A 19,946-nucleotide genomic window follows, 5' to 3' on the forward strand; every position below is an offset into this window, starting at 1 on the left:
AGCACTTCCTTTATAGTTTTAATTAAATCGACCCTATTTAAAGCGTCACTTTTTATTCAATCAAAAAGTGTTATGGAAGAATATATAATTCTCAAGTTAAAAACGGAAAAATACAATTAAAAATATAAATGTTATTAATATCTAGACACGATCTTGTATGGGCTATTTTTAATTGTGAGTTGAAAGTTTTTTAAGTTTGATGCAACCAAAAAGTACACAAAATTTTTCATAATATCGCTGAAAAATGAGATTATTTGCGAAGATTTTTGAAGAAGTCAAATAAGAAGTCTTCGAAAGGCAAAAAGAAAGTTAATTGCAACGAGAAGGTATGATCTTTGGTGAAGAATAATTCAACGATCCCTCTGAATTCACCACTGAATTGGTAATTAAAGTGAATTTAGAAATATGCTCGTTAAAAGTTTAGAAATGCGTTTCACAGGTCAGTGTGCAGTACATCTTGTTAAATAGAACACCACTCCTCACGAACTACTTTGTTCGTGAGTTTGATCGATTAATGAAGAATGATCGACGAATACAAAAATACAGTATTGTCCAACATAACTCTTGGAACACCCTGAGTGGGGTATTACAATATTTTCGAATAATTTTTTGACCCAGAATTTGAGGTCTTCCACATTATTACACCTTTCGATAGTGTTTCCTCCTTTATTGAGAACCCCTGGTCAATTATTACCTCGCTTTTGCATCAGTATGCGTTAGGAATACTTGCAAAGTAATCACAGTCACCACTGTTTACGTTTATTTTTTTTAAAATTGCTTGAATCATTTTTTAAAAATACTCAAAATAACTTTGATTTCGCTATAAAAACAACCAGTGCTCGAAACTTATACTTATATTACCTAAATATTGTATATGAAATATTTTCACACACAAATTGCTTGAATCGTTTTTTAAAAGCACTCAAAATGACTTTGATTTCGCTGTGAAAATAAACAGTGCTCGAAACTTATATATTACTATCATCGTCAACTCGATATCAATAAATAGTTGTCTAAAACTTTTATCCATGAATCCTGGTGTTTATTACGGGAAACCAGCAGCTATCGTAGGCCAATAATTCCCACCAGCGTCGTAATATCGAGGGATCGCCTGCATACAGCGGTATGTAAACGATTACGTCAATCGTCTAGCGTGTTTCCCGGGCGACTCCATAACTCACCGACTAAACACGCTCAACGACCCAATAAATCCCGCGAACCCATCCTGCATTCTAAGATTTACACGTCACTCTGGCCAGATGTCGCCCTCGTGTTTCACTTCGCCTCCCTCGAAAGGGAACGCGCGCCCTGCGAACTTGGCCCGTAAACCCGATCCACCCCCTGCCCCTCGAGGTGAAATTTTTATCGCGTTAATAATCATAACTCGCGCTCACGTGCGCCGATATTAATGGGCAATTGAACACGGGCACCATAAAACGCAGCCCTTTCGGTCGCGATTCCTCCTTCGAGCAACGTTACTACGTCTTCCGTGCTCCCTGGTTCACCAAGTCTAATTCCGTATCGTAAAATCTCGCGAGCGAAAAGGGTCTTCCCGTTGACCACAATTGGATAGAAACTGGACGACTGTAAGTCATTGTCGAGTCGACTGAAGTTACAGGGAGTAGCTCGAATTGCAAAGGAAAAGGGCTGTGAAGGACACGGTTCGTTGATTCCAGGCAAAGAAATGAAGAATGACTTGGCGCGAAAAGTTGAACGTTCGAAAATGGCTACCTGTACTGTAAAATGGGGGAATTTTAGTATCTTCGATCGTCGAATATTAAATAAGAATATTTGAGTTTTACGAAGCTTCTAAATATATTTTGATTTCATTTTATTTCTGTAAAAGTGTGTCTTGAATGAACATACGAATGACGTATATTATCGTTGCTTTTTTAATAATTCACTAGACTTTTAACAGATTCACTGCCAGATCAAAACTATATAATATTCTGCAAGACTAAACTTTTAGATCATTGTAAACTATATAGAAAATTAATTTCAGTCCTTATTTTTGTAACCTTGTCAAAATTCACAAATCCAAATTTATTTCCATCAACATCTCAACTTGAGACTTTTTTTAATTCCACAGTGATAAATCCTATCCTATCCTCCAGTCAAACTATTAAAATAAAAGAATTTTGTTGGTTGGTGAAACAATAATTGACACAAGACTTTATACACAAACTAAGGCATGTTTGCTTTAGCTGCCGATACAAGACTGTACAGACAACGTGCACAGCACTTAGATGAAGCCTAGATGGCACCAATAGAATGTCTATTGTATGATAACAGATGTGCAACAAACTTAACGGGAAAATTTAACAGATAATCGCAAGGAGCGTGTCGCCAACGACGAATTTATTTTCCCAGTGTTCGAAATAAACTTAAACGAGGAAACAAGGCGCGCTAACGGGGATCGAGGGAAGAACGGAACAACGTAAGTAAGTCGCCGGACGGAGTAGCCATTCGCTGGAAGCGTTTCCAGTTCGCGCGTCGGAGGAACGACGCCGACTTCCGCGAGACTTGGTCCGAAAATTCGCGTTCCACGATTAATCACCCTGTACGAACCGACGCGGAAACGCCGTGCATCGAAACGGCGGTTTGTTTACCGAGGCGACTGCCGAACTTTTTTCGGCGCAACGAGCGCGGTGAGGAGGGAAGAGGGAGAGAAAGTTCCGTACGAAGCCCGAACGAAGTGTTTCGCCGGCGAAAAATAAGTCGAGCACGAGACTCCGTGCAACCGAGTGCCAAGGGTCTGGGAGTTGCCAAACGACTGAAGTTCCATGGAAATAACGAGTTTTTGCCATCGGGGGTCGCGCGCCAAGGGTAACGCGTGAATTCCACTAGCGCTACTGGGACGCGACACGCTCCACAAAACTACAGGATATTTCAAAACGATGGGAAGCTCCACGCGCGAATTTCTTGAGCAAGGATACGGAGAAATGTGTCTTTTACCAGTTGAAATATAGAAAACTCCGTAAATGTATATAAATTTGAATTTATTTTCAATTAAATAAACAATTTATGATAGAGTTTTATTGCACACCAGTCGAAGAATCGATAGGAATTGATGAAACTTCTTTGGGTGCATAACGTCAATGTAAATTTAAAAATAAGCATAAGAAAATATTGTATATATTGCTTGAACTGTTGTAAAGTACTTACAAGATACGGTTATGCCATAATATTTGCCAGAATTTTGTTTGAAGTCGATACCGATAGTTAGTTTTGAAGAAAAGTATTATTGACGAAAAAATGCTATTAATTACACGAACATCGTGTATACAAATTTATTTTCAATTAAATAAACAATTTATGATCCAGTTTTATCTAGTACACTAATCGTGCGATCGATAGGAATTGCTGAAACTTTTTTGGGTATGTAGAGTCAAAGTAAATGTTAAAATAAACATAGAAGAAAACATAAAAAATAATAGTTTATATGGTCATCGGATAGGGGATGAAATGCCCTTTAAAATGAGCGTTTGTACAAGCCGATAGCGTAATTGGTTCCGGAGATATAGCGATTTTAGTTTCAAGTCGATGCGGTGGCTAGTTACGGAGATATAAGGGTTCGAAGTTTTCATTCATCAATGAACTTGCGCGCGCGACAATAGTAAACAGTGCGTAGTAAATTCTTGGAAATACTACGCCGGAACTAGGTCACGACAGTCACGTACGCGGGGTAGGTCAGCACCACGCACGTGCGACAAGGAGGTCCGACGCGTCAGACGAAGACAGAGATAAAAAAATTACCATTTACATAAATTACGATATCTCGAAAACGGAAAGTCCGATCGACAAAAACCAAAAGCCATTTTAAAGAGGAAGGTTTGCCGCCGCTAACAATGGCTCAATTATGGCAAAAACATTAGTAGTTTCGGAACTGCACGTAATTAAAGTTTTAGTAATTTCAATGCGCGTTAGTAGTCTGCCGTAACACGGAAAGCCCCATAAGAGAATTTTCTTAAAATTATCTATTTACATAAATTACGATATCTCGAAAACGGGAAGTCCGATCGACAAAAACCAAAAACCATTTTAAAGGGGAAGCTTTACCGCTGCTAATAGTGGTAAATTATTAATAAAACTTTAATAGTTTAGAAACTGCACGCGTCTAAACTTTTACTATTTTTAATACGCGTTACTAGCCTTTTCTAACACGGGGAAGCGAGGGACAGCGAAATTTAAAAAATTACCTTTTACATGAATTACGATATCTCGAAAACGGAAAGTCCGATCGACGAAAACAAAAACCCATTTTAAAGAGGAAGCTTCACCGCTACCAACAGTGATTTAATAATTAGTAAAACATGAGTGGTTTCGGAATTACACGCGTCTAAAGTTTTGTTACTTTTAATACGTGTTTATAGACTTTTGTAAGACGGAGAATGCAATTATAAAAATTATTCCTTCATTTAAATTACGATATCTCCAAAATGTAAAGTCGGATCGACATAAACCAAAAGCCATTTTAAAAAGCAAGCTTCACCGCTTCTAACACTGGATCAATTATGGATAAAACATTAGTTATTTCGTAACTGCACGTGTTTAAATTTTAACTATTTTTAATACGCGTTGTAAAATAGTTCAAAGACGGTCATGGCAAGTTTAATGTTAAATTTAGCTAGTACAATTGATTTTAATAAACCATTCGTAGATACAGCTGGGCAATTCCTCGCTTTTTTAACGAGAGATTAACAGCAGAATCTGGTGACGTGTTCTTAAGTAATCTACTGCATGAATTATTGGAAAAAGTTCCATTAGATGTTGTACGTCTCGTTTGATTTATGAATGACGGTGCAACGTCCCATTTCAGCCGAATAGCCAGACAGTTCTTGAACGAACGATTTCCTAATAAATGAATAGCTCCTACAAAACCTATTGTCTGGCTTGCTCGTTTCCCAGATTTTAATCCACTGAATTTTCCAATTTCACTTTCCACGAATTTCCATTTTAATCTTTACATTTATACAAACTTAATAGTACACGATACCTTTTTTGTTTAGAATCGTACGTTTTACTTCAATAAAAATTACAATACAAAAATCGTAAACCGTGAGTCTACTGGATCCAGAACAAACCGTACACGCTGAGAATTTTTTCGTGGGTCGTTTTGGTCCGCAAACAGAGAAATTAATTGGATTAGCGCGCGCTTTTTCCATTCTGTTCCCCGATCGGCTTTATTTCAGATCGGGACGAGGATAGCGAGGCGTCTTCGCGACGCAATCATGGTTTCTATTAGAGCGACAAGAGGGGAAAGAGGAGAGGAAGGGGTATATAACGGACGTCGTTCCCCTTTCTTCTCTCGTCTTCTATTTTTTTTTTTCTCTCGTCCAAGCTTCGGGCTGTTTCCACTGCCGGATTAAAAGCGCGTACCGCCCCTCTCCCTCCCTAGCGCTTGGCGTAATTAAAAGATTACGATCAAAAAGCTTCGCTCGCCTGACCCCGATCTACGTCCGATGTGCTTCGTGTTGAAGTAATTTGCAAGTTGGCCGAGTCCGGGGACCCAACCCGGACGCAACGCCATCATGTATGTGTGTGTGTTGGCGTGTAACGAGAAAAATCTTGAGCAAAACGCGAACGGAGTTTCGTCACTGTTAGCGGCGCACGGGAAGCGTCATGGTTCGGATGAAACGCTCGACGAAACCCTGAGAAGTTGACGGTTCTTCTAGGGTGGTGCAAAACCCCCGAGAATAGGTCAGGTCTAGTCGAGAATTTTTCGAGGTCTCGAAAATATTGAACATTTTCTTCCCACAACGTTTTCACCTATCATCAAAAGCCACGAGGATATTGAATGTGTTTGAATTAAGTGGTGCATCCTAGATTTAACGTGTTTGAGATCGTATCTTGACATCGACTATTATGTCACGATAAGAATACTCCATCTTGTTTAATCCTTTGCACTCCGAATTATACTTCAATTTTGTTACCAACAGTTTCCAACAAAAAATAGGGTAATTTAATACTAGATTAACAGGCATTGATCGCACATATACAGGGTGTTCGGCCAGCCCTGGGAAAAATTTTAATGGGAGATTTTAGAGGCCAAAATAAGACGAAAATCAAGAATATCAATTTTTCAACTGAGGCTTCGTTAAAAAGTTATTAAACAATTAAATTAAAAAATTTCAAATCATACTAAAAAAATTATATATAGTTGCAGGGGTCAATTGCAAGCATTTTTGATGAATACATATACCCTCGAAATCCTACCCACTTTCGAGAAAAAAATTCGAGAAAGTGTGAAATTTTTCGACAAAATTAAAAAATTTCAAATCGTTCTGGAAAAATTATTTCCGGTTGCAGGGGTCAATCACAATCATTTTTGGTCATTACACATACCCCCGAAATCCTACGCACTTTTGAGAAAAAAATTCCTTATCCGAAAATCTAATTTCAGGCCAGAAATCGTTCCCCGAAATTTCATGCGCATCTTTAAAACACCATAACTCCTGAACGGATTGGACGATTTTAATGTTTAAAAAAGCAAACTACGCGTATTTTGGTGGAGAATATGTACAAATTGCAAAAATATTCGAAAAGTTGGTCCTTGACCCCGCAAAATGAGAAAAATCCCCTAAAACTGGTCCAATTTTCAAACGGCCATAACTTCTATAATAATGAATATATTTCAATGAAACTTTTTTCTGGAGTAGAGCTTATGGGTACCTACAAAAAAGTATTAGACAACTTTTCTGTAGGGCGTCAAACAAAATTACTACAAATGAAAAAGGAATTTTTAAGAAAAATCGACAAGGGTAGGTGCCTAAATTTTTCGACGAAAAAAAAAATTTTTAATAAATTCTAAAAAAATTATTTTCGGTTACGGGGGTTAATTACAATCATTTTTGGTCATTACACATACCCCCGAAATCTTGCGCATTTTCGAGAAAAAAATTCAGTATGGGAGGGACTTTAAACGTTAATAACTTTTTAACGAAGCCTCCACCAACAAATTGGTATTCTTGATTTTCGTCTTATTTTGGCCTCTAGAATTCCCCATTAGAATTTTTCCCAAGGGTAGCCGAACACCCTGTATTTATTGATACCTTTCATGTTGACGATTACCTTAAAATACGATTTTTCTTTTTAATTAGAATATATATTCATGCCATTGCATCAATAAAATTCAGCATAAGTTGTTAAAAAATAATATTTACACGCTCTGCAATTTTTAATATGGAATCTGACATCCGTCAAATTGACGGCTTCCGTAAATCTAGTGTTAAGCAAATAGAGGAACAAACAAATTCAATTAAATACCTGTTTTATTTACACTATTGTTGTATTTTGTCATTTTTAAGTGTATGATACCTCTTTAGTTTGGACTTGAAAAAGGAGCTTTCGAAATAACTGATGTCGAGTCACACTCGACATAGGAGTGCAAAGGGTTAAAGAAATATCGATGACACTGATGTAGGAGATTTCTATTGAATATTTGCACCGCGCTGTAATTTTATGAACGTTAATTTATGTGCAAAAGGGTTGGAAGTGTTTTGTTCGTAATGGAATGAATAACTAGGGGCAGCGAGACAATGAGTATGAAACGAGTGATTCTAATTTATGTTGCCAAGTATTAATTTATATAAAAAGTTTGTACGTGAGCTTCAAATTATATGTTCAATTCATTTTCCTCAAATAAATTCCCTTCGTTAAGTCCTACACTGACGTATGGAAGAGTATGAGTTTACGAAAAAAATGTTTGGCATTGATAACATACATGTCCTTTCAAACCAAACAATAATGGAGTAACGGAGACTTTGTAAGAGTGAATAAGAGAGCCCAAACAACGTAAAACATGTAAAATTTCATTGTCCCTGGCACGTTGCACGGCGAAATAACGAACATCGGCTGGCTGGCGTGGAAAAATGAAACCCTTTCAAAAGTCGAGGAGCCCAATTACCACGCCGGTGGCAAAATAACACCGCCTCAAACACGGACCAACAGAGACGACGTAATAATTTTCACGGTCGAAGGGGTTAAACAGGCTGAACCGTTTAAATACGCTAAACCAAAGTCGATTCGAAATGTTATGCACGCTCGAGCGAACGATTAAGCGTCGTCGAGTGTTTTATTTAATGTTGAAGGCGAAACGGAAGTAATTACGGTTCCTCGAAGCGTAAAGGAAGGTCCTGGAACAGGGTAGCGGCGGGGCGAGCGCCGAGGGGTGCGGTTACGAGGTTGAGGCCGAGAAACCAAGGGAGTCGAAGAGTGTACAGAGAAGGGAAACTGGTGCTTGATTGAGCAGGTGGTTAGACAACTTGACCGCGCGAACACAAACCCGAAAGCATTTCGGTAATTAAAGGGTCGATTAAAATCGCATCAACGGTCCTGCGTTGATATTAATTAAAGCGCCACTCGATGTCTCCTTCGGGGTTACGGTAGTACAGAGAGGGGGAGGAGAGGGGGAGGGGGTCTAAATGTGCTGAAACGACGGTGTTTGATTTCACGCGGAGATTAATGCGTCGCGTTGAATCGCGCATCCGTGAACGATGATTAGCTGCTCGACTCACCCAGCCATTTTCTCTTCATTTCACGTTTGCTCGTTTCAAATCTTTGCCTTGCAAGGCAAATAATTTAATTATTGGTCTGCTTGAGACACCGATGTATTGTATCATTTAAAATTTCAATGTTATTTATCGCAATCGAATATTTCTTCGGTCAGTTGCCTTGATATGGAATACTTTTTTTTATACACATGTCTCGCTTGCTTCCAGAACTTTTGTAAAAACTTGAATATTGTGAATTTATGGGAAATTTAATTAAAATGTAATGACGGTTTAGGAAATGTTTATTATTTTTACCGAGGTCCTCATTTTTCATATTAGGCTCATAGTGCTCATATTTATAGTTATATTTGAAGAAATAATCGAGCTAACACAAAGCTGATGCATTTACCCCATTATGTATAATATTAGGTCAAAGATCACTTTGTTACAACAAATGACAATCGTAATTGGGTGCATTCATCGCCAATAGATGGCAAAATCACGATTCTTATCGTAACATAATAGTCGATGTCAAGATACGATCTCAAACACGGGAAATCTAGGATACACCACTTAATTCAAACACATTCAATATCCTCGTGACTTCTGATGATAGGGGAAAACGTTGCGGGAAGAAAATGTTCAGTACGTGGAGAGATACTTTCGAGACCTCGAAAAATTCTCGACTAGACCCGACCTGTTCTCGGGTTCTTGCACGTCCCCAGAAAACCCGTCAACTTTTCGTGCAAGGAAAGTTTCTTCATTTAGAATCTCGACTCTTTATTCACGCAAAAAGAATATACTCTCTTACTAACTCTTACAAAGTCTCCATTTACTTTCAATCGTACGATTTATCACGTATTGTTTGGTTTGAAAGGACATGTGTATTATCAATGTTCAACATTTATTTTCGTGAGCTCATACACTTCCATACACCAGTGTCATCGATATTTCTTTAAATAAGAATTCCTGTGTTGCTTTGGAATTCGGGCATATGTAAGTTAGTTGCAACAAACGACAATCGTAATCGATTGCATCCATTGTAAAATCACGATTTTTTAATATTACGGTGTTACAAATTAGGAACGTATTCCATATTAGGGCAATTGATCCTATTTATACGAACAGAGTTCATCTTAATATTGATTTTTTTTAGTGTATCGCTGACTGTTTTTTAGAGTCAAGCACTACGAACAGTTTTAAATAAATTCGATGTGAATTGATCCATTGCTATCTCTGACTTCACACAAAGTAAATATGTACTGAAATGGATATACAGAGTATTTTCTCTGGGAAAAATTTTAATGGGAGATTCTAGAGGCCAAAATAACACGAAAATCAAGAATACCAATTTTTCAACTGAGGCTTCGTTAAAAAATTATTAAATAATTAAATTAAAAAATTTCAAATCATACTAAAAAAATTATATATAGTTGCAGGGGTCAATTACAAGCATTTTTGATGAATACACATACCCCCGAAATCCTACCCACTTTCGAGAAAAAAATTCGAGAAGGTGTGAAATTTTTCGTCAAAATTAAAAAATTCCAAATCGTTCTGGAAAAATTATTTTCGGTTGCGGGGGTCAAATAGAATCATTTTTGGTGAATAGACATACCCCCGAAATCCTACTCAGTTTCGAGAAAAAAATTCCTTACCGAAAATCTAACGTGTGGCCAGAAATGCTTCCCCGAAATTTCATGCGAATCTTTAAAATGTCATAACTTCTGAACGGATTGGACGATTTTAATGTTTAAAAAAGCAAACTACGCGTATTTTGGTGGAGAATATGTATAAATCGTAAAAATATTCGAAAAGTTGGTCCTTGACCTCGCAAAATGAGAAAAACCCCATAAAAATGGTCCAATTTTCAAACAGCCATAACTCCTACAATTCTGAATATATTTCAATGAAACTTTTTTCTGAAGTAGAGCTCATGGGTACCTACAAAAAAGTATTAGACAACTTTTCTATAGGGTGTCAAACAAATTTACTAAAAATCAAAAACGAATTTATAAGAAAAATCGACAGGGGGTAGGTGCTTAAATTTTTCGACGAAAATGAAAAGTTTCAAATCATTCTGGAAAAATTATTTTCGGTTGCAGGGGTCAATTACAATAATTTTTGGTCATGAGTCATACCATCGAAATCCTACCCTCTTTCTAGAAAAAAATTCGAGAAGATGTGAAATTTTTCGACGGGGAAAAAAAAATTCCAAATCGTTCTGAAAAAATTATTTTCGATTGCGGGGTCAATTACAATCATTTTTGGTCATTACACATATCCCCGAAATCCTACCCACTTTCTAGAAAAAAATTCAGTATGGACGGAACTTTAAATGTTAATAACTTTTTCACGAAGCCTCCATCAACAAATTGGTATTCTTGATTTTCGTTTTATTTTGGCCTCTAGAATCTCCCATTAATTTTTTTCCAAACGTGGTCGAACACCTTGTATACCATATACTTAATAAATAAATAAACTAACTTACTTATCCAGCTCTTTGAATATATTATAACCAATTTTCTCCAATTCAAAAGTACCAAAGAACCTTCCTATCCATGGAATAATTCCACATAATCGAGTCTATCCCATCGCTGTTGTCAAAAACAACCGATTCGAGCGTCCAACGATTAATGAACCGATTTTAACGACGATTCCCGCGTCAACGGGACCAAAAACGCGCTTCAATGGCGGCCATCGTCCGCGTTAAGCACGCGCAAGCGAACGCATAGAAACGCGTATCGACGGACAAACACGTCGCGCAAAGTATGTGTCTCCGACGTTTCGTCGAGCAGGTGCCCGGCCAGCTTTAATTCCTTCTTTTTTTTTTTTTTGTCCGACTGTATTTACACTGAGCACGATCCATTGTGCATCGTTGCAGCTAATGCACAAATTGAATCGCCTAACGGCAAAAGCCGCAGAGAGTATACCGACCGCGTAATTTCGTTGCTCGTGAACGAAAATAGGAGGGGGGGACGCGGAAGGGAGACGGTTTTTAACTCGTTTACTCATTGCGGTTCTAACGAGAGGCCGTCGTCCCGTCGATGCTGTTTCCATGGATCACCTGGCCCGCGTGGCTGCGACTCGAACGCAAAAGAGCCCAGAGACGGGCCCGATTGTTTGGCAAATGACGTTATGGCCGCGAAACGAACCCTCCCCAGGGACGGGAAAACCGCCTTTGATCCTACAAATTCGCGGCCAGCAAATGACCACGCGTCGATTCGATTCGCTCGTCGGCCCTAAGGACGCGCGAAACCCCGCTCGTTAATAAGGCAATCGGGAGATCGATCGATTAGGGTATCTGCACCGACAGATTGTCATTCGTGCTCATTCGCAGGGCGCTCGGTGCTCGGCGAAATTAATTTTACTAATTGGACGCTCGAACGCCGCACCGCCTTCGAGGATATAACCATTATTTTAATATCGTTTATTTGTAGTATTATCATCGACTATATGAACGCGACTTTCTTATCGTGAAACGGTTCATTGCTCTTCCATACTTTCTCCATTCTTTGTAGTATTTTTTTTAAACAGATGTACCGTAAAAAGCATTAAACATCGAGTATACCGTCGTAAGCGATCGACACTATTATATTCTACTTTGTTTCGAATATTTGAATGTAAGATTTTTCCATCATCGAATGTACAATTTTTAATATTTTGATCGACAAATACGTATGCAAGCTGCAAAATCATTGTATTAAAGATTCATTGACATTTTGTGCACGATAAATTATAATGCAATAAATCAATGTACATACGTAAATCACAGAATGTGATGAGCTTGGATTATTTTGCCATTGGCTGGTCGACTAAAAGCCTTTTTGTTTAATATAATATGAACCATGAAAATTTTAGGACGAGTAAATTTTGTATTAACTGCTGTGTTCAGAAATCTCAAGTTCATCCATATTTTTTAAAAGTGAGATTATACATTTTTGTCCGATATATAAGGTACAACTGTTTATAATTCTCTGCTTCTATACCCTCTTCTTCCTATATCTATTTATCAGAAGTGTGAAAATATCAATATATTGTTATAAATATCTCCATTTCTCTACTGTAGATAGTATTCATTTCACTCAAAAATAAAATTTCAAATGACTTCAAGAAACAAATTCGGTAAAATCTCAAGATTAAACACAGTGACAATTATAAACAAATGTCTCTTAAATTATACATCATTCCACTCATCTCGATAGCTACAAAAAGAACAGTAGCATTTCACTTAAAGTTCACCTTAAAATTTCCTGTACAACTCCTAAAAGAACTAACGTCTCTCCGAGAAATTAACAACTTTCGTACAAATAACGAAACATAGAACGATTCTTTGCCTAATAATAGATAAAAAATGTGGAATGAAGTTTCTTCGTACGGAGCTTTGTTTCGTAGAAAATCAAGTTCAAATATTGATTTAGTACGTCTGATCAATATTACTTATTTCTACTTGAATTCTTTTTTACACTCTGTAAATGTTACTTTTTCAATCTTACGATCAACAAACTAATTACAACCAGTTAAAATAATAATATAACACCGTCAATATCGAAAAACTCCAATTCAAGTAGAAAAACATGATAATGGTCAGACAACAGGCCACATTCAATTTTCTCAAAAACAAAGCCTCGTAAAGAAAAATTGTATTCTACACTTTCGATTCATTGTCTCGTATAGAATCAACGACTGTACGAGATCCTGATGCACGGTGCATGGATAATGATAAATCCGTAGTAGCAAACAATGACACAGAAAATCGGATGTAAAAGAATATAGTGTGGCCGTTTCGCTTGCTAATTAATCCTGCGGAAACGTGTTACGACACGTACGCCAATTTTATCCCCTTTTATGCGGGATCGTTCCAGTTGGTATAATTACACACATTGAACGAAAATGTCGGAGAGATGATCGCAGGGTCACATGGACAATTCGTATCATACGATAATTAATTGGATTTCGTGCGATACGCGCGCGTATTGTGCGTAACGCACTAGTTCGAAATTGATTTTTCGGTCAATTATTCGTCCGAAATTGCTCCAAGTACGGAGAGGAACGACACACGAAAGCCACAGGTTGGCGCGGATTTCTAATTCGACGCGCAGATTTTTACTTTATCCCTCGTGTTTCCGTTCAAACGTCGAATTTCACTTCGGTGCAAAAATTTTGTCCATTAGCAATAATTACGATAATCTTCTCGTTTCGTTCGGAATCATTCTTCTAATTTTATCAACAAGGTAAAATTTAAGATGTTTTGATAAGAATTTTTATCCTTACTTTATATTAATTTATTTTGAAAGATAAATTGCTTTTGTATTGTTTCAAAATGAAAACAAATTTAATGAACCCACGTGCAAGGTTTCTCAAGTTTCTCAAGATCACAAGACACCATATTAAATTTTGAAACGTAAACTTCCTGCGAATAAACTGCGAAGCATGAGTATCTTGCTCGGTTTGGTTTCTTTAAATAACTTTTACTATGTTCGAATTGTTGACTATTTTTACTAGTTTGACTTATTCTAATTTATATTAAAACGATATGTATATTTTGTATACATATAATCTGTATATTCAAGTATTTAGCAACTTACAATTTTTTTTGTTTAAATTAATCTAATAGTGATTTAAAAATTTGTTTCTATTAATTCTGTTCGACTGGGTTATTCGTTATTCAATAAGGACTGTTTTTAGGATGTTTCAAATGATCTTTTAGAGAGATAAAATTAATATTTAAAGCATTTTACGGAGAATTTGATTCACGTATTATTCACAATAATATGCAATCAATTTATTACGACTGAAACATTAAAATCTGAACGCCACTATTTTGCGAATTATCGTGTAATTTCACCGATACTACGCCTAAACGCGAACGCAAGGTTGAAAATTTAAATTCCCGCCTATTTCCGCCGATTTAAAACGTATCGCGAACTTAATATGCCGAACTCACGCGAAATTCCAGTTAGTCTGAACTCTCCAAGCAGAAGTAGAGATTATGACGTAAGTGCTCATTACGACACACATGCACATACACACGTGTCGTTGACAACTTTGTGCAACACGCCCCACCGATTTAAATTAGCGATGGGACTGATACGATCAAATATTGACAATACTCAAACAATTCGATATCAAACCGTCTATGAGACGACTATATTACTGTACACAAATTCCATTTAAAAAAATGTATATTTTCTCGTTACGATAGCAGACGGACAATGAGAACCCAGATAATAACATCAAAGCGCCACGGCTACAGAAATAGTGAGGCCTTAGATAATCTTGTACTGTCAAACAACCTTGAATCGATATACTTCACAAACCAATTCTTCTGTTTACAGCGTGTTACGAAGACAATGCATGGAACGTTTGGGAATTATAAAGTATACTTTGTGGATAGAAAAGATTGATTTTAGGACCCACTACGATCAACCTTTTGCTATAAGCCCCTTTCTTTTTTACGTAATGTTAATTTTCACGTTTCTTATAGGTAGTTAGATAGATAGATCGATGAATAGTCTCATAACTCGGTGACATCAAATAATTCGAGAAGTATATGCAATAATGTTTCAAACAAAAGAGATATCAAGATACAATTTCGATAAAGTATCAAATTCCGCATAAGAAAGTATAAAATTAATGGTTATCGAGATATTATTAAAATCACTTTCGTATCGAAAAGGTAGATTACGTTTGTAAACACAGCCCTAGTTAGACGTTAAATAATATTAAACATGAGACAGTTACTAAATTCCATAAAAGTAAAAGGTGTACACGATCTCTGTAAGAAATTATAAAATTAATGATCATCGATATATTTTTAAAATATGTTTCGTATCGAAAAGGTAGACTATGTAAGCACATACCTTATTAGACGTTAAATAATATTAAACATGAGACAGTTACTAAATTCCATAAAAGTAAAAGGTGTACACGATCTATATAAGAAAGTATAAAATTAATGATTAACGAAATATTTTTAAAATAAGTTTCGTATCGAAAAGGTAGGCTACGTTTGTAAACACAGCCCTTATTAGACGTTGAATAATATTAATCATGATATAGCTATTAAATTCCGTAAATTTAAGAAGAAACATTAGATATATTTCAAAATTGAAGCTAGCAATGGTGTCACGTTGGGTCCTAACTCTAGTGAAAGTTAACCGTGCATTTTTGTATTTACCGTGTATAAGAAAGCTAAATCTTGCGAGCAAAGACAGTATCGTTCCAATTAAAAATCGAAGCTAGCAATGATGTCACGTTGGGTCCTAACTCTAGTGAAAGTTAACCGTGCATTTTTGTATTTACCGTGTATAAGAAAGCTAAATCTTGCGAGCAAAGACAGTATCGTTCCAATTAAAAATTGAAGCTAGCAATGGTGTCACGTTGGGTCCTAACTCTAGTGAAACTTAACCGTGCATTTTTATATTTACCGGGTATAAGGAAGCTAAATCGTTCGATCAAAGACAGTATCGTTTGACTCACCTATCTCCTGATTCGTGATCCTTCCTTGACACGGTGCAGAAGCGCCGAGGATGAGAAGGAGCGACAGGAGCGTGCGAACGAAGGCGGCCATCTCATCCCGGGGCATCTCGACGCCTCGATGTCACGTCACGTCACGTCACACGTCACTCCTAGTCGCGTCAGCGACACGAGTCCCACTCTGCCTCTCTTTCCGACTGCAACCAGTGTCCTTCTCGCCAACCCTGCGTGTCTCGCTCGGAGGGAACCGCCGAGCCAACCCTCGTCTGTTCCCAACTCTTCTTTTTCCACCGCAGCTTCCTCCCTCTGGCTGGCTCCGAGCTTCCGATGCTCTCCTCCGCCTCTTTTCACCGAGCTAACTCGCGCCAGGCTCTCTCGAAACCACTTTCTACGACTCGAACACTCATCTGTCGATTGCCGTGGGTTCCTTTTTCCCCCTTTCTCGCTCGCTCTCAGCCCTCTATTCTCCTTCGCTCAGCCCCCGACGTTGTCGTCGCTCGTCCCAGCGCGAGCCGCCCTTCGATCCAATCGGTGCTCCAGCGATCTGACCCCCACTGGCTTGTTTTCCTTTTTTTTTTCTTCTCTTCTTTTTTCTTTCGTTCGCGGTCCTCCCATGCGCCACCTTCGAACAGAAAATCGCTTGATAAAGATCGATGAGAGGAGACACGAGCTTGGTCACGAGCTCCTTCGCGACGAACGATTAAGCATCGTCCACTGACGAACGAGTCTACGCAAGTGGCTTTTATGGAATCCAATTGACGTGCTCCACGTGACGAACGTGAGCGAAAACCGTTCGTACGCGATTAAGTTAGATCAGTGTTTCTCAAGCTTCGCATTTCGTTCGATCCATCGCGGCAAAATGTGTCGGAGTCACGAGCATTTGTTTAAAACTCAACTGCAGTACCACCTCAATCTGGAAAATATTTAGATCGGATATTAATGATGTGGAGAAATATGCTTGGAAGAGTAAATGCTCAGTTCATTTTACGTTCGCTTAAAAATGTTTTTTCTTGTGAAATAATATGGAATGCCCCACTTTGATTTCGATTTCATATTTTATGTTTAATCTAGAAAAAATTTAAATAGAATATTAACAGTATGAAGAAAAATACTTGGAAGATTAAATACTCAGTTTATTTAGAGTTCGCTAAAAAGTGTTTCTTTTCAAAATAATAAGGAATGATCCTAGTTCGATCTCGATTTCATATTTTATATTTGTTTAGGATCAAACTACAGTACCACCTGAATCTGACAAAATTTTATATTGAATATTAATAGTCTGAAGAAAAATACATGGAAGAATAAATGCTCAGTTTATTTACTATTGTTTAAAAGTGTTTATTTTGCAAAATAATATGGAATTCTTGCACCAGATTGACTTCGATATCATCGAATTTTACAGGTTTCTGTTTTTACTAAGTTTCTTCGATATTTTTATGTCCCTCAAGATACTTGTTCGATGTAATTTCAAGTAATAGGTGTTTTGAAAAAGTGAACACACACCTCGCTAGCAGAATTTATGCGGGAACCTAACGTTTATCTACTCAGTGGCGGCCTTTGTGCATGGCATAGACTCGTTTCCTTGTATCGATAATCATACGGTGTATCACGCAATAAGTAGTACGAAAAAGAGGTAATTCTACGTGCAAACATAAATCGAAAACGTTGAGTAAAATTGCTTTGCGCCGGGCTCCGTTTCCGGAAGTATAATAGCTAGTGACAGACTCGAGTCGCAGCTAATCGTTTTGAATATCTAATATCAGTAATTAAAATATCGTAGCTTACAAGACACATTATAAAGGGTGAGAGAAAAATACCAGGAATCCGAAATATCTCCAAACGATTAAATTCTACAAAAAGAAATTATAAAGCAAAAGTTGTATGTACTAAAATAGGAGTGATTTTAAGATTAATTTAAAATTTTTAGATGAGAACCAAGGATCGAATTAACCTCTACAGCCATCCGGAATCCTTTTTTAAAGAACATTTTTAATTATCATATTTTTCTAAAAAGCGTTTCTACCTGAAAAATATAAGGCAAAGTTTTTTCTTTTAAAGTATACACTACAAGGGAATGGGTCACGAAAAAATTACAGCTTTCCAAAGTGGGTTTTGGTCCAATAAAAGTTGGGAAAGCTCTGTCATAGACAACACTCGTAGCAAGGATTTCTTAGAAGATGTGAGATTCTGCTTTTGTAACTGACATGATATCGACAGACAAGACTTACGTAGTAACCTAAGTTTTCTGGGATATAACACACTTCCTTTTATCTGTAAGATGTTACATTTTGTCGGAAGTATTCGAACCGACAGGAAATGTGTCGAACAGCCCCCGCACTCGATAATCTCACGAAACAGATTTTCGATATGCAAATAATTAACAACGAAATTCACAACGTATATTTTTATGATATTCGAAGTAAAGAATGATTTGAAATATTTGTTACAAATATATTGAATTGAATAATTACAAGGAATAAAATTATTCACGACCAAATCATACGTAATGCCCTTAAAAATTAGTACGTCCAACATCTTTGTAATGATCACTGATCACAGAATTAATTTATTCGTACTCGACTTGTTAGAACAATTCGAAAATTAATAGTGAGTTCAAGACAACTTGATGAAGTATTATTCGAATTCAGACTGTTATGAAAGTCTAGGTCAATCTTGAAAGTTTTGATTGGTCTCGAAATCTTAATCGACCTTGAATTCTTTATGCATTTACAGACACATAAATCTTTGTTTCTAAAAATGCATTTAAACCATTCTAATAAGTGTTCAATTTATGGTAGCACCTAAATTTTGTATAAATTTTTTAAAGAAATCAAGATACTGGTAAATAATTTAAGGTCTACTTAAAAATCTGAACGGTACTAATAAATACTTAAAAAGTAGACCAAGTTAATTAATTGTTAATGAAATATTTAAGATTAAAAGCTTCACGAATCTATAACTGTACTTAATTGTTTCGTAAAATGTTCTTATTAAATTAAATAACTTATTAGGAGTTTCGAAACTCATAAGGAATTCATGACCGACCAAGAGTTTCAAGACTAATCAAGACTTCAAGAACGATCAAGACTTTTAAGACGGTCTGGATTCGAATAATGTTGGAAGCAATTCGAATCTTCGGAGTCTCGAAACTTTCGAATCACTTGCAAGACCCAGATTCGAAAGCCCATGGCTACTGATCCATCGAATTCGATTCGCCTAAAATACACCTGGACCTACTTGTCGAATTTTTCTGTAATCAAATACTTTAAGGATTCGAATATTTGGCGAAGAAAAGTCGAATGATATTCGAATTATTTACTTGGCTATTCGAATCTTTTACGCTGTGATCAAGTTTCTGGATATTATCGAACACTAATAATAAATTTTCAGCTCCGTATTCGTAATCAATTGCCCCAAAAATCCTTAAATAGCAAATCCAGTCGACTTTGAATATTCCGTCTGCTAATATTGCATTCGCCATCTTGAATTTGGTATTTTTAATTCCGAATTTATGATCAACGAGCCCAGAAACCAACAAATATTGATTTTCATTTATAGGTTACTAGTTAATATTCACTGACCGAACGCGACAATTATTTTATATATATTAATAAAAAGTAGTAATATCTACATGTTTTGCACTCCAAATTCGATCTTTTATAAATCAAATTCATTTTGAAATACACGATCTTGTTGGTCAAACAATGCATACTTTTTAACATTGAAGTTTTCGATCTTGCAAATCATTAACATTCGATACGTGTAATTAATGACATTTCTGCAACTGTTATTCCCATAAATTGCCACAATTATTATATGAATGAATATATGAAATTATCATCAGCTGAATAGTTCTTGTACTATTCTCGTACATAATTACAAATTCCGTACGAAATGAATTGCTAATTAATGTTATCTAAAGACCTAATTAATGTAGATCTTTTTACTACGTACAGTGAAATTTGGAATATTCTA

The 19,946-nt window shown here is 36.7% G+C and overlaps 1 protein-coding gene across 4 annotated transcripts in view; it reads right to left on the reverse strand.

Annotated features, from left to right (window-relative positions):
* The window catches only part of LOC143349707 (nephrin), a 565,063-nt gene that overhangs the window by 532,998 nt on the left and 12,119 nt on the right, over positions 1–19,946 (reverse strand). For 3 of the 4 annotated variants that reach the window (XM_076781157.1, XM_076781156.1, XM_076781154.1), the window contains exon 1: positions 15,975–16,669. In XM_076781157.1, the coding sequence (XP_076637272.1) occupies positions 15,975–16,080 (106 nt within the window). In that variant the 5' untranslated portion in view covers positions 16,081–16,669. Of the gene's footprint in view, positions 1–15,974; positions 16,670–19,946 lie in introns of those variants that run through there. The other variant, XM_076781155.1, reaches the window with a different exon arrangement.

Source organism: Colletes latitarsis, chromosome 14, assembly GCF_051014445.1.
Source record: "Colletes latitarsis isolate SP2378_abdomen chromosome 14, iyColLati1, whole genome shotgun sequence".
Classification (NCBI taxonomy): domain Eukaryota; kingdom Metazoa; phylum Arthropoda; class Insecta; order Hymenoptera; family Colletidae; genus Colletes; species Colletes latitarsis.